At 37.7% G+C, this 14,968-nt stretch overlaps 1 protein-coding gene across 1 annotated transcript in view; it reads right to left on the bottom strand.

The window, feature by feature from the left end:
• Positions 1-6,603: 6,603 nt before the first annotated feature.
• The window catches only part of Lac (Lachesin), a 53,541-nt gene continuing 45,176 nt past the window's right edge, over positions 6,604-14,968 (bottom strand). Inside the window, exon 2 of the mRNA XM_065236953.1 lies at positions 6,604-7,961. Coding sequence (XP_065093025.1) covers positions 7,423-7,961 — 539 coding nt within the window. The 3' untranslated portion in view covers positions 6,604-7,422. The remainder of the gene's footprint in view (positions 7,962-14,968) is intronic.

Genomic DNA, 14,968 nt, shown 5'->3' on the forward strand with positions numbered 1-14,968 from the left:
CAGTTTTTGATCTTAGGTGATTTTTTCCCGAAAGATTATGAAGTTCCAGACGGTATTAGGTATGGTTATAAATTGTTAATGGGGTGCAGTGTACTTGCAGTCGTTCCGAAATAAAGATTCAGGCAATTGCAGCTTTTGCTGTAGAAAGTTAGATTATATTGAGAAACCAAGGATGACCCCGGCGAAAGTTGTAAAAGGGGATAATTATAGTTTTTCACCAAGATATACAGATATATAGCTCTTTTTTCATGATTGTATCTGTAGTATTGCAATGGGTTACAATTACTAATACGCGCTTGATTGCCAGCTGCGTTTTGTAATTGTATCCCAGGTAATTCCATAAAAGTTTTTATATATAGTATATTATATTTTATTATATTATGTTAAAATTTCGAGCATCTGAACACCCCTCTTTTCGCGATTAGAGCCATATTTACGGAGATAAATCGATTTAAAGATTTGGTTGGCCCACCAACCGATAAATAAAAGATTTTGGAATATTTTATACTGGGAAATCCGGATATAAAAATTTAGAGCATCTGAACACCCCTCTTTTCGCAATTAGAGCCATATTTACGGAGATAAATCGATTTAAAGTTTTGGTTGGCTCACCAGCCGATAAACAAAAGATTTTGGAATATTTTATACTGGGAAATCCGGATATAAAAATTTCGAGCACCTGAACACCCCTCTTTTCGCGATTAGAGCCATATTTACGGAGATAAATCGATTTAAAGATTTGGTTGGCCCACCAGCTGATAAATAAAATATTTTGGAATATTTTATACTGGGAAATCCGGATATAAAAATTTCGAGCATCTGAACACCCCTCTTTTCGCGATTAGAGCCATATTTACGGAGATAAATCGATTTAAAGTTTTGGTTGGCCCTCCAGCCGATAAATAAAAGATTTTGGAATATTTTATACTGGGAAATCCGGATATAAAAATTTCGAGCATCTGAACACCCCTCTTTTCGCGATTAGAGCCATATTTACGGAGATAAATCGATTTTGTACATTGCTTCATGGAAATCCATGAATTTTCCTCGGGATTTTCACAGAATTTCATGAAACCGCTTGCGTCGAATACAGCAAACATATATTCTCTCATATGATTGAAGAATGCTAAGAAATTATTCCAAAGGTCTTCAGATGTTCTAGGATCTCTATGAAGTTTTGTTATGTTTTTTCAAGACTTCAGGTTGATCAGGTATTATTTTAAAGATCTTCAACTTCTCTCATGATTTCAGGTTGCTCAAAAATTATTCAGAAGTTCATCAATATGATATTGATGATACTCTTTCAAGACTTCGAGTTGATCAGGTGTCATTCTGAAACATCCTACAATCCAATCACAGCTCTCATATATTCTCTCATATGATATCAGGCAGCTCAGAAATTATTCCAAAGACCTTCGTGTGTTTTAAGATTTCCATATAGTCCTCTGGATACTTTTTCAAGACTTCAGGTTCACAGATAATTTTAAAAGTGATGTAAACATTCATTCACGTAAACTTGTATTTCATTTCACGCAACCGAGCAACTTGTAAACAATGTTGTTTACAACAATGGGCTTTTGTATACAATATTTGCTACATTGCATGAAATGTCTCAGAACTTTACATGATATATAATTTGACGCTCCATTTATGTGCATCATACTGAACAAAAATTTACACTACTTTTTCGAACTGTGTTGATCAGGTTATTTTGAAGATCTCATACTGTTCAACAATTCAAGTCACATCTCCCTGATAGTCTCTCATTATACCAGGTGACTCAAAAAATATTCCCTAGACCTTCAGGTGATCAAAGATCTCCAAAAATGTCTCATGATATTTCAACATGATCAAGTATAATTCTGAAGATCTTCAACGGTCCAGCACTTTTAAATCACGTCTCTCATATATTCACCCTCGATACCAGGGTGCTCAGGTTATCTTCCATTTAATTCCACTTAATTAATTTTGGTATCCATGATACGTATTTCGACTACACTACAATGTGCAGTCTTCATCAGTGTCATTCCCACTAAAGAACATATCAAAATCTAACCCCCTTAACTACTCATCCCCTAGGTAAAAAAGTCAAGATCATAGGTATAAAAATGAAACTACAATGTGTTGAATCGGAACCTATCTATACCTAATCTATACAACTCTCTTATAAGGAAAATCCCCAAAGGCTTACTTAAATCTTTGGTTTTTATTAGTTAGGTAGGTTCCGATTCAACACATTGTAGTTTCATTTTTATACCTATGATCTTGACTTTTTTACCTAGGGGATGAGTACACGGAACCAAATTTTGTTCATTTAAATCAAAAATATAAATGTTCATTATATAAACATATGAATAATTCAAAATAAATTAAAAACATGTTTGCTACAAAAATATATACGTTTGAATTAAAGTCAAAAGCATGTTTATTTCAACAATATAGAATTTGGGTAAACGATTTTTAGCGTGTGGGAAAAAATTGCCCCAGCTTTGCCAATCAACTGAAAACGGCACATCTAGGTAAGTGTCGATAAAACCGGAGGAACCCCACAGTATTGACGTCACTCTGTCGTTTCTAATGCCAATCCCTGTATCATCCTCCTCCACAACTGACGTCGGAAGAAAAACGAAAATCCTAAATGGATTTCGGATCTATTCCGGATCAACCGAGGCGGCTCCTCTTTCAACACCGAACGTATAAAGAGGCCGGTATGAGGATCAGCGTTAGAAACGACAAAACGACGCTAATATCACAAAGTTTCACTGGTTTTACTGAACTGGAACCTCCGGACACTCACCCCGACGGGTCTCCGCATCTCGCACCAGGACCCCAACATCCACAGCCCACCCTTAATCGCACCCGAAAAAGAGCAGGAGTTTAGATGCCCTGTCTGCAGTTCATTTTTTTCATATCTTTGCAATCCATTTTTTATGCTTTATCCTTAATGCTAATATAATTTAAAATTAAGTATGTTTCTTTCAAACATAAGAAGGATGTTTAAAATAAACATATTTATTTTTGTTCGCATAGTTGTCAAACCAAACAAAAATATTCACGTTTAATATAGGGGAAATGTTGGCTTCGGCAATACCTTAATCTATTATCGTCAGGGGGGGTGAAAAAAGTCCTAGAATACTCAAATTTGGCCAATGGATGCTCTCAAACACAATGTATTCACATACCAAAATTGAGCTCTCAAGGACGTTGTTTACCACCTGACGATAATAGGTTAAGGTATTGCCGAAGTCAACATTTCCCCTATTTTTAAAATAAACGTAACATTATTTTTATTTTAAGAGTGTACCCCATTAGGCATAAATACGTTAGGCATACGGACGTTAGGCATAATGGACGTTAGGCATATAGTCATTAGGAATAATGGACGTTAGGCATAATATACGTTAGGCATAATGGACGTTAGGCATAAAATACCTTGCTGCTGTGCAACTCTAGAAACCTGTATCGAGAATGGTAAACAATGCTTAAATTAGGCTACGCGTTGAATAAAAAATGATACAAGTTAAACAAACATATTTTATTCAATAAGCACAGTTTGGAATCCATTATTTATCATATCATAAGTGACGTAGCTACATATTTACTTAGATCCAAGATTAGTAGCGATAGCGGTTAAGTAATCTGGTAATGAACTCAGCATAGTTTTGAACTATCAAGATATAGTTCGCAATCGCATCTAGAAATAAAAAAAAAATCACTCATTTGTTGTAATATATTCTTACACACATATTGCAATTGTCAAAGCAGAAAAGGTTTTCCTCAAAGAACAGCTCATGAAATAAAGAATGGTGAATTCTATGATTTTTCATTCAATAACAAAAAAAAAAAACAGCTAAGGTTGAATAAAATATGATGCCAAAGAACAGCTCATGAAATAAAGAATGGTTAATTCTGTGGTTTGGTCCCATTATCATCCTTCTGGAATTCATCGGGTAGATTATGCATAACGTCCATTATGCCTAACGTCCTTTATGCCCAACGTCCATGATGCCTATCGTACATTATGCCTAACGTCCGTATGCCTAACGTCCGTATGCCTAACGACCGTATGCCTAACGTCGTGTACCCTTATTTTTATTTTAAACATTAATATCACATGACTTCAAACATGGAATACGTTTGAAATAAACCTTGTTTATTTTTGTGGCCAGAACAAACTGAGTATACGTTTAAATTTACCTCAAATATGTTTGTTTCAACGATAAATTTTTCTGCGTGGGTTAGATTTTGATAAGTTCTTTAGTGGGAATGACACTGATGAAGACTGCACATTGCAGTCCAAAAACGTATCCGTCATGGATACCTAAATTAATTAAGTGGAATTAAATGGAAGATAACCTTTTTTGCTGTTTTATTACTTTTGGGTACTTTTTTCTTACCGTGTTAGCTTAACGCCCAATGGGTAAGCATAATCTACTTATATAGGTTTTCTGATCTTAGCGTGTATAGTAAGCGATATGAGAGAACTAAAATTAGCTTACACGGAGAAAAAATACTACCCAAAATTTGAGTTCTTTGTACTTAATATTGAGTTCAGCCTCTCACTTGCACTCTTTATTGTTGTCAAAAAAGGAACGAGAGATTGGCAAATCAAAGTTGGCACTCGATGAGAATAGATGAACTATGAAAGTGATGATGGTTTCAAAATTTTACACGGTGAGAATTCAATCTTAAAATGCCTTTATTTTGCAAATGGAGCATTTTATTTAAATCTGGTTGATGCTACGTTAGTATAAAACTTAAGGACTACTCAATAGATAGTTAATATAGAAAACATAATTTCATATTCAGATTTGTATGTGTAGACACAGATTTCAGCTTTTCTACAACTGTAGCAGCAACCAGATTTGAATAAAATGCTCCATTTGCAAAATAAAAACATTTTAAGATTGCTCTCGTATACCTCCCAGTGGAACATTTTGAAACCATCATCACTCTCATAGTTCTTCTATTCTCCACGAGTGCCAACTGTGATTTGCCAATTCGACCCAACGATATAATTCAGCCCAATAAGTTACTTTTGAGTAAATTGCATATTCTCAAATCTGCGTGCATTAAACTTATTTTTAGGTAAAATATTCTTAAGAGTAGGTTTTTTTGCTGGTGTTAAATGGAAACTACTATGTGATTTACTCAAATTTGGGTTATTGGGCTGAAGCCCGGAATTGAGGGAAAAGTACTTAATTGTGGGTAGTTTTTCATCGCCGTGTAGATTTATTTTAGATGTGATTCAGAGCCATGGCAATATATTAGACCCGTTTCAAAGGGTTTCTTTTGATTTGACAGTTGAGGTGGCTGAGATTCGATTTTGTTTATTCTAATCGTAACGTTATCTCAAAAAAGATGAAAAAGCCTAATTAAGCCTTACACTAAAAAAAGGTTTCACTTAGTTTATATTAGGAACGCACATAATATTTTTCCAATAAATAATAAAAATAATGATTTTTATCTGAATATCACATATCAGAAGGAATTCTATATGAGAAATCATATAGATTTCATTAGACACATAACGTTCATGTGATTTAGTGGTGCAATTTCCATTTACGGGATTATATGAAAGTTATATGAAATTTACATGGATATTTTCCACTGCTAAGTGATTTATTTTTTGAGTGTATCTTATGTAATTTCAAGATTTTCCGTATTTATAAAATTTAGTTCTGCCTAGTTTGTGTCTCAACTCAGGCCTGTTTTTACTAAGGAGGACAAGTTGGAGCCCCCCCATCTAATCGTATGATCTTATACTGTATATATATACGAGCTGAACGACCAATAGATTGATGCAAATTTGAAATTTTTACTGCACAGTGCTCAAATGGCTTCAAAAATGGTCCTAATAATTTTAAGTAATTTGGTAAGACACTGATTTGGCACAAACTAAAATACGGTCCGAACAAAATAAAGAAGATGGGTGATTATTCTCTATACTGTTCGAAACGGACTCCATATAAAAAATTGTATATAGGAAATCCATTTCAAACGGAATACAGAATAGGGGTGCCAATTGAAATACATTAAATGTCTTTCAACTGACACCCCTATTCTGTATTTTTAAGTTTTTTTTTTTCCTTTGGTTTGTTTTTCCGTCGATCTTGTTTTCCGTGCTGAGCACCAATGCTACCGACGTGCCAGGAAGGCAGCTCCCACACCTGGACCCTACCTATCGACCCATCAACTCATGAACCGGGGACCAACGGCTTTACTTCCCATCCGAAGGAAGGCGTGATCAGAGATGTTATGCCTCTTATTTTTAAGTTAAAAGCCATTCAATTTAGCGAATGTCTAGTGTAGTTGAAACCCAAAAGATTCGTGGACTTTAAAAAAAATGTCATTTTGTACAATGTCGGTGGACGCATAATTGACCCATGTGCATATGTAACTAAAGAGTGAAACTCAAAAACACATGCGTCCACCTGTAACAGGTCAGACCCGATTACCCACAGATGACTTTTTTCAATCACATCGTCGATTTTACGCAAGCAACTAAAAGGACTTCAGTTTTTTTTTTCAATTTGCGGCACAATGAACAAATTTCGAAGGACATCAATTCGACACTTTTACATTTATTAAAAATCTTTTTATTCTTCCGACAGTACCTTTCGTTACAACTGTTTTTCTTCTTCTCCTTACTTTCTTGTCAGATGTTCCTCTCAGAGTAGCTATCTCGATACACATGACTTTTGGACTGTCTTCGTTTTGATTCATCTGGTCGTCACATCGCACTAATTTTCTCTAAAGTCTAGTTGAGGACGCAACTATTGCCGTACTGGAAATCTTACTACAAAACAAGCATTTTTCTTACACAAGATTATGCCTAAATAAAAAAAAAAACGAGATTGCTTAAACCACCTGATAATTGGAATGATTGGACATTTTCGATTTGGACGGCACTAGGTTCCGCTATTACCGGAAATTAAGAGATTCATTCAGCCTTTCCGCTGTCTTCACTAATTGGTATTATTTTCGGTGATGATTTAAATTAAGTTTAAATGTTTACTTTAAATATTTCTTCACTAAAACCGTCATTTAGTGTTCCTTAATCGGTTCTACTCTAATTCTACTGTGTAAAGATTTGTTTTTATTTTGTATATCTTAATAGCCCTATGCCAATTTTTTTGTTTTCGTTTATGTTACATTTTTCATCGCTAAAAGAAATTGGAAGCTTTCTTTCTTTCACTTGGCCAAATCTGATGGAATGTTCAGTTTGCATTAATGTTCACACCAGCAGAATCTAATCCTGCCATAATCTTAGCTTCTCTCAAGACGGTCGCACGGACCCACCAGTCAGTGGGAATTCTAATTGGAATGTGACCAGCGGTAGAAGCTCGTTTCCCTTCCCAAACATCCTATCTCTCTCGTTCTATCGTTGTGATCCTAGAGCGGGGCGTGGTCTAGTTCGAATTAGAACATCACTGCTAAAGCGGTGACCACTAGCAGCACGGTTGACGCGGACACCGCGCTGGCATCGCCTCCGTAGTACGACTGACCGCAAGCCGGTGGACACACCGGAATGACCGTTTCGAACAGCTCCACCTTGGCTTCGGCCTGGCCGAGCTTGTTGATTGCCCGGCAGTAGTACTCGCCGTACTGACGTTTCTCGATCGTAATCACCCGCAGCGTCGTATCGGTGAACTCGTCCGCCGTGGCAAACAGCGAGATGCCGTAGTGCTGATTGTTCGACAGCTGGACATCGTCCTTGACCCACACGATGGCGGGCGACGGGTAGGCTTCCACGTGGCACTCCAGATCCATATCGTTCTGCAGGGCCTGACCAAGGCGGGGACGCGGAACGGTGATGACCGGGGAAAATTCCACCTCCAGATTGATGTTACGACGGTCACCCTTGCTGACGCCGTTGTCCGCGACGCAGTAGTACGTTCCGCGGTCCTCCTTCTGGACGGAGTTGATCTTCATGACGTTGCCGGTGTAGATTGCGCCACCTGTGTGCATTCGGGGAGTGGGAGAGAACAAAAGGAAATAAAATTAGAATTTATTGCTTTTATTTTTTTTTTGGGAACGTGCGTCACATGGTCGGTGTGCGAAGGAGCGCGCGAAAGGTGCTTAAGAGAAGTGCTTCCGGTGCAGCTTTTGGACAGGACAGGAGCGATTTTGCGGTTTAATGATTTCGAGAGCGGTTTGTCAGGAACAGGACAGTTTCCCTTCGTTTTTTTTTTATCTTTTACCATACGATTGGACAAAAGGTGTTGGGGTTAGGTTTTATGGATAGAGAAGGGTTTCTATGCGCGCCGCATTGTTCTTCTAGGGTGAAACGTGCTCATGAATAAAATTGCTTATTTATTACTATCATATGGTAACAGTTGTCGAGGAAATGTTTATGCCGCTTTTTGAGATTTCTCGCTGGTCTACGATAAAGGATACCTTAATTTGTTATCCAGGAAATTGACATATTTTGAAACAGTGAGGGTTCAATCCAATTCAGGCCATAAACTAGCAACCCCAAATGCAAAGTTGACATTTGGAAGTTCGCTTATTATTTTCCTTTAAATTGAGAAGTTTCTCGAATTGCACACGCAGTCCCCAGAATTTACCCTGTTTTAAAACTATCACTAGGGGCCTCCCTTAGCTCAGTCGGTAAAGGCGCAGCTACAAAGCATGGCCATGCTGGAGGTGGATGGGTTCGATTCCCTTTCCGGTCTAGGAATTTGTCGGGTTGGAAAATTTGTCGACTTCCCTGGGCACAGAGTATGATGGTACTTGCCACACAATTATACTAATGCAAAAATAGTACAGGCACCGAAAGCTCTCAATTAATAACTGTGGAAGTGCATCTAGACCTCTAAGTCGAGAGCACGCATTAAGCTAATATGCGATAAGCAGTAAGCTTGAAATGTAAAGAAGAAGAAGAAGAAGAAGAAGAAGAAGAAGAAGAAGTAAAACTTTCAATAACTGCATGAGCTTTCTTTAAAAGCCTTACATGGTTTTTTAAGTTCTTTGAAATTATTTTCAGAGGTCCAGCACCCTGCCAACTCTGAATACGAACAACAAAAGTGTTTCAACCACTGAGTTCCCTGAATTCACTGTTCTCTAAATTATACTAGAGCTGAACTAGAAAGTAAAAGGTACTTGCGCAGAAAAAAATTGTTCCTTGGAATTTCTCTGAGCATGACTTAAAGCCTATCTAAACGTAGAACAGGAGATTTGCAAACGTGATATGGAAGTTCTCTGAGCATGACTTGAATATCTTTAGAGTTTTCTATGACCAAGGTTGCTAAACAGACCCTGCCTACCCAACAAACAATTTCTACTTGTAGAAACACCTTCATGATGATTTTATTAAGTTGCATACTGAATAAAAGCTGCACTATTTTTTTATCACCACTTGTTTTCAAGCTTTGTTCACACAAACAAATTATGAGCGTAGTATAGAGTATGTTGAAAAGCATTTATTCGACAGTTCAACATCGAAGCCATATCAATTCAACTATGTTTTAGCTTGTTCAACTTTTATTAAACTAGATGGCTGATTGACCCTCTCCGTTGCGTACGCTTGTCATTGTATAGATAATACAACCGCTATACAGAGAAACTAGGCAGCTATATATATGTATATATTTTTTTTTTTGCGTTAATAACTCAGCTGCCCCTGGTCCAATTTCAATAATTTTATCTCCATTCGATCAGAAATATGGCTACGCATCGATATCAATGCTTCCGAATGTTGATTATCAACAAGAAACTATTGAAAAACTGGTAAATGTCCAGCATTGTCCAAAAGCATCGAATTAACTAACAAATCCACCAATTACCTACATGCATATGCTGCTTCCCCAGCACAGTCGTCATAAAGTAGTAAGTAGACGAAACAAGTTAAAGTCGCATTCGCCTCCGATCCTCAGGCGCGTGCAAATAGGAAGGATGGAATTGCGTAACATTTTGCACACTCATCGTCATATTCAGAACACACCAAATGCTCTCCAGAGTTGTAGTATTGTAACCAAACTTGGAAACAGGGGATACACTCAAAAAAACGATAATGAATGATTTCTTTTGGCTTATTTTGACCATAATATGCATCTAAAGCGTTCCATCCACTTTTCCAAATTTCTAACTTACTATCAATAGAACAGCGCCATCAATGAGAAAAAATAGAGTTGACTTAATGGTGAAAATTATTTTGTAGTTCATTAAAAATTCTACTCTAACTCTTAAAATAAACTTGGTGGCTCCTACACCTGCACCCTACCTATCAACCCATCAACTCAACCGGGAACCAACGGCTTTTCTTCCCGAAGGAAGGCGTGATCAGCGATGTTAATTCGAGATAATTATGTTATGCCTTAGAACATGCCGGTGGCGCTGACTAAGATTGAACCCAGGCCTGCTGGGATAAGAGGTAATCACGCTTACCACTACACCACCGGCGCCGCTAACTTTCATGGTGTTACCATTGGCAAACTACGCAAAAGGAAAGGAGCCAGTGTCGATACTTGATAGCAAACTACTCATAATGGGAGGAGTCTTTGTAGCTTTTATACCACTTGGTTGCACATCATTCTGCTTTATAAAAAAAACCCTTCTGTCTAGCATCAACTCAACTTGTATATAGTAGGTTGGGTGTATATAGTAGTTGTAGGTTAGTTGTAGTTGTAAATAGTAGTTATAAGTAGTCTCCTTTTTCCAATTCAAATCAAACCAATCCCACCAAGGTGGTCATACTTTAAAATAGGCCTGATAGGACTAGTAACTGTAAATAATAATTAAAATCTCAAATGAACTAAAGTTGAAAAGACGCATCTGTGTCACTTGAAAAATTCATAAATGTAAACCACACAAACACAAGAAATAAAGATCATTTTAAGTAAGTAAGTTTTAAGTAAGCATCAACTCATTTTCACTTCGGACGGCCTGGTGGTCAGCAATAGCAGCAGTAGAAAGGTGGTGGCTAGTGCACCCTTCTACATTCAACAAGCAACAATAGACTGGTCGCGGCAAAGAAGGAAAAGATCTGGGTCAAAGAGGCACCAAGCGTCATCGCAAAGTTCTTCGAGATAACCGCTATCCGTCGTCTGGCTTGCCGTGGTGGTGTCAAACGTATCTCCGATCTGATCTACGAGGTGTGCTGAAGGTGTTTCTGCAAAATGAGGTCCGTGATGCTGTCACCTACACTAAACACGCCAAGCGTAAGTGGCCATGGATGTCCTCTTCAATAAAACGGCCCTTTTCAGGGCCATCAAGCTTATAACAGTAAAGAGTTGGAATAGAATGTATCTGTGCCACAGGCCCTCAACGACCACACAAACTGCTCTCCAGAGTTGTAATCTTGTAACCAAACCTGGAAGCATGGGTGCAATTGATTTTGATTGATTCCCTTCATCAACTTTCTCTTTGAAAAAAAAAAAATACTGTAAATTTGATACGCTTACAAATCCAAAACGGAAAGAGTTTATATGAAAAGAACTAACTGCTCTTCACATTTGTTCCGTCCACTAGCGGTCCTACGTCAAACTTCCGTTCGTGCCCCTAGGTACAGACCCTTCTACTTTTTTATTTAAATAAGCTCTTGTCTCATATTATTCAACACTGTTTTATAACTGTTACTCAGCTGTTTAGCTCAGTATGAACTTCAGTGGCGCTTATTCCACCTTTTATAAGCTGCCAGATAATCACTATACAGTTTTGTCACGGGTGTTGAGCAAAATATTGTTTACATTCCAGTTTACACATGATGGAAAATTGTTGATTTTACTCCATCTCCGATATTTATTTATTATTTTATGACTAACCTTTATATTCGATATTTATCATATTATTATCTGGCTACAACGTGGAAAATACAACCTACAACAAAATTGTTGATTAGAAGCTTTATAAATTTGCACACACAACACTTGTTCGTCTGTTTTATTCCACCGTACAGAAAGTAACTTAATCCTCTAGGAAAAATCGATGAAATAGCGATAGTTTCCAGATCTTCGGCACCTTACACTTAGTAGGCCTTCTTGCGGAACGTGAGTCGGGCTAGCACAGATTCATCGGAAAAGCGGTGCACACTACGATGCTCTGGCCATGGCTGAAGACGATCGTGATTTTGTAGCATTGTAGTACAATCGAACAATGCAACTAGGAAACATTTATTAGGCATCTATAAACAAATTAATTAAGCAAATGCAACAAGTCGAATAGAAGCGTCTATTTTGGTGGAAGATGCTGATGCTGATGATCTTTGGATCAAAATGATGTTTGTTCAGCACATTATTCGACATATCATCTTATTCAGCAATGTATACTGTTGTTCAGCATTTATTCAATAGATATACTTATTTTCAGCTCTGAAGTGTTTGTTCGGTGTCAGCTCAACTATCACTGAACGTAATAGTGCATTTTGTTATAAATCGGCGCACTTATTCCATAGAGGTAACTCTAAGACCAGAAGGTCCTGAAGAAACATGCTCAACTTATGGGTCCGATCTGGTACTATCTTCGGTCCGAAGCTAATCGATGCACCCCTCGAAACGAAACGTAGGAAAATCCACGAACCCCTCATTTTATCTGTCAAACTTTCATAGCGAATTAAAACAAACATGGAATGGGGTACGCTTAGAGATGTACTAGGGACCAATAGGCTCAAATTTGAGTGTAGGTAGCTAATAAACCACAAAAGTGTTTTTCCAGGTTTTCCAGTAAAACAGTTCCCAAATATGAGAAAAGTAAAGGGTGGAATCACTCAGTCTATTACGCGGTCTATTGGTACTAATCCTAGACTGAGTAAAATTTTCGTCAATTTTCCTCACTTTCTGGCAGATTTTTTAGGTTTTCCACAGGCAAATTTACTCATCGCTGAGTTCCTGCACTTTTGGCGATTATGAGTAAACTAAACTCAAACTTGGGTTGTTCTCATTCGCCGTGCAGACTCGAAAAATATGATCATCAAAAGGAGCCAGAATCAGAATCAAAAGGAGCCAAACAGTTTGATGATGCTTTTCTTACAGTTGAATAAGAATGCACAAGGCGATATTGAAATCTTGCGTAAAGTAATTTTCGTTTCCAGCTAACTTAATTAATGGGACCGAGAATGGGACAAGGTTTTTTAAATTCATTCATTGAATATACTCAAATGAAAGATACCATTTACCAAGTTTTTTACCAAAATATTTAGTTGCATAATAAAATACAAAACTTAACAGCACATTTTCTCACTGTACACCAAGGGGTGATCACTCTACACACTTATTTTGCACCAACTTTTTTTTTCTCAGTGTGCCTCACGTGTGCCGCAGTGCCAAGAGCTTGATTTTTTTGTTTGTATAATGGTATGTTTGGCAACCCGGTTAATTTGACAGTTCACATGTTTTGTTTTGAAGAACAAGCAGTGGAATCCTATCCCAAATCCTAACTGCCGTGACTCTCGGTTCGTTGCTCCCAAATTTTCGCGGAAAAGGACTACACTGAACCTAATAAGCAACGGCCGCCGCCACCGAATCGAAGCTTCGAGCGAGAGTGTTCTCCGCGGGAGGCACTTCCAATTTCCGACAGAACAATAACTTCTACTCGATTGGAGTATGATGAGGACTCGGATGGACCACAGGTGACGGTGGAAACTGGTTTACATGATCTTCAGATTCTGATGCACGCTTCCGGGATGAGTTTCTCTCATCCACTCTGTCAAAGATGCGTCACCATCGTTATAGTGGGAGTTTCAACCGGAATCAGACTTCCCTGGTGGAGGTGGGGTTTAATATGTACACACGGTCAGACAGTCCAACGATCGGACAAATGGAGAGAAGTATGATGTCCCAGGTAACAATTTGATGCTTAACAAGTGTTGTTTAATCGATTTTAATTCAGCCTTAGATTGAATAATTGCTGTACATAGACCACGTTAACCTTTGTTACGCTTTTAAACATCTAAATCTGGCGATTTTAATCAGCCAAAAGGTTAACATTAATATACAACATAAGCTTTTTAAGGCATTAAACAACAGTCTTTTCCAACCCTTGTTCAGCCTTCTAGTTTTATTTCAAAAATAATAATTGAAGACCGCTTCATATCTTATGCATTTACATGGAGCTGCTTTAACTTGTTGCGGACTTATTGGATTTACAAATTTAGTATGTTAATATAAGTCTAAAAACTACCTTTGCATTTCGGGATTCGAACTAGCAGTAGCTGATTCACAGGCGTCAACCATACCTACTGCACCAGTTAAGCATATGTGTGGCAAAAGGTATGATCATTGATTTGAAGCACGTAAAATTTAAGTTGAATAACAGCAACCGGAAGAGTATTATACAGCAATGCAGAATTGTAAACAACAACTGGTGACAGTAAAACATTCCTCTCATTTTACAATGTGGACACAAGAGCATGATTTATTTCGATGGTCATTTGGATGCTATTTTAGTGCCATAATTGAGTAATATTTTTGAAATGCGGTCTGAAAGTTCAGTGCAATATACAGACAAAACACAGGAATACAAATGTTAATACTTCCGACGTCGTCGCAGCCCACATCTACCTGGGGCTATTCATAAAATTCCCCTCTCCCTTCTCTCTATTGCTGCCACTGCTTGTAATTAGAAAGGTACACGGCGAATGAAAACGACTCAAATTTGAGTTTAGTTTACTCATAATCGCCAAAAGTGCAGGAACTCAGCGATGAGTAAAATTTGTCTCATGGTTTCCTGTAGAAAACCTAAAAAATCTGCCTGAAAATGAGGAAATTGACGAAAATTTTATTCAGTCTCGGAGTAGTACCAGTGAATCCAATCTTTACTTTTCTCAAATTCGGGATTTTTTCCCTGCAAAATCCTGGAAAAACCTGGGAAAACATGAGGCAATTAACTCATCGCTGAGTTCCTGCACTTTTGGCGATTATGAGTGAACTAAACTCAAATTTGAGTCGTTCTCATTCGCCGTGTAGGCAGTAAATTTAGAAAAACTAAAAGCCGGAAATGCAACGAGTGACACAGATACTGACGACATTTA

The sequence above is a fragment of the Ochlerotatus camptorhynchus genome, unplaced genomic scaffold (assembly GCF_037179485.1).
Source record: "Ochlerotatus camptorhynchus isolate MF236.1 unplaced genomic scaffold, CSIRO-AGI_Acam_v1.1 ptg000577l, whole genome shotgun sequence".
NCBI lineage: Eukaryota > Metazoa > Arthropoda > Insecta > Diptera > Culicidae > Ochlerotatus > Ochlerotatus camptorhynchus.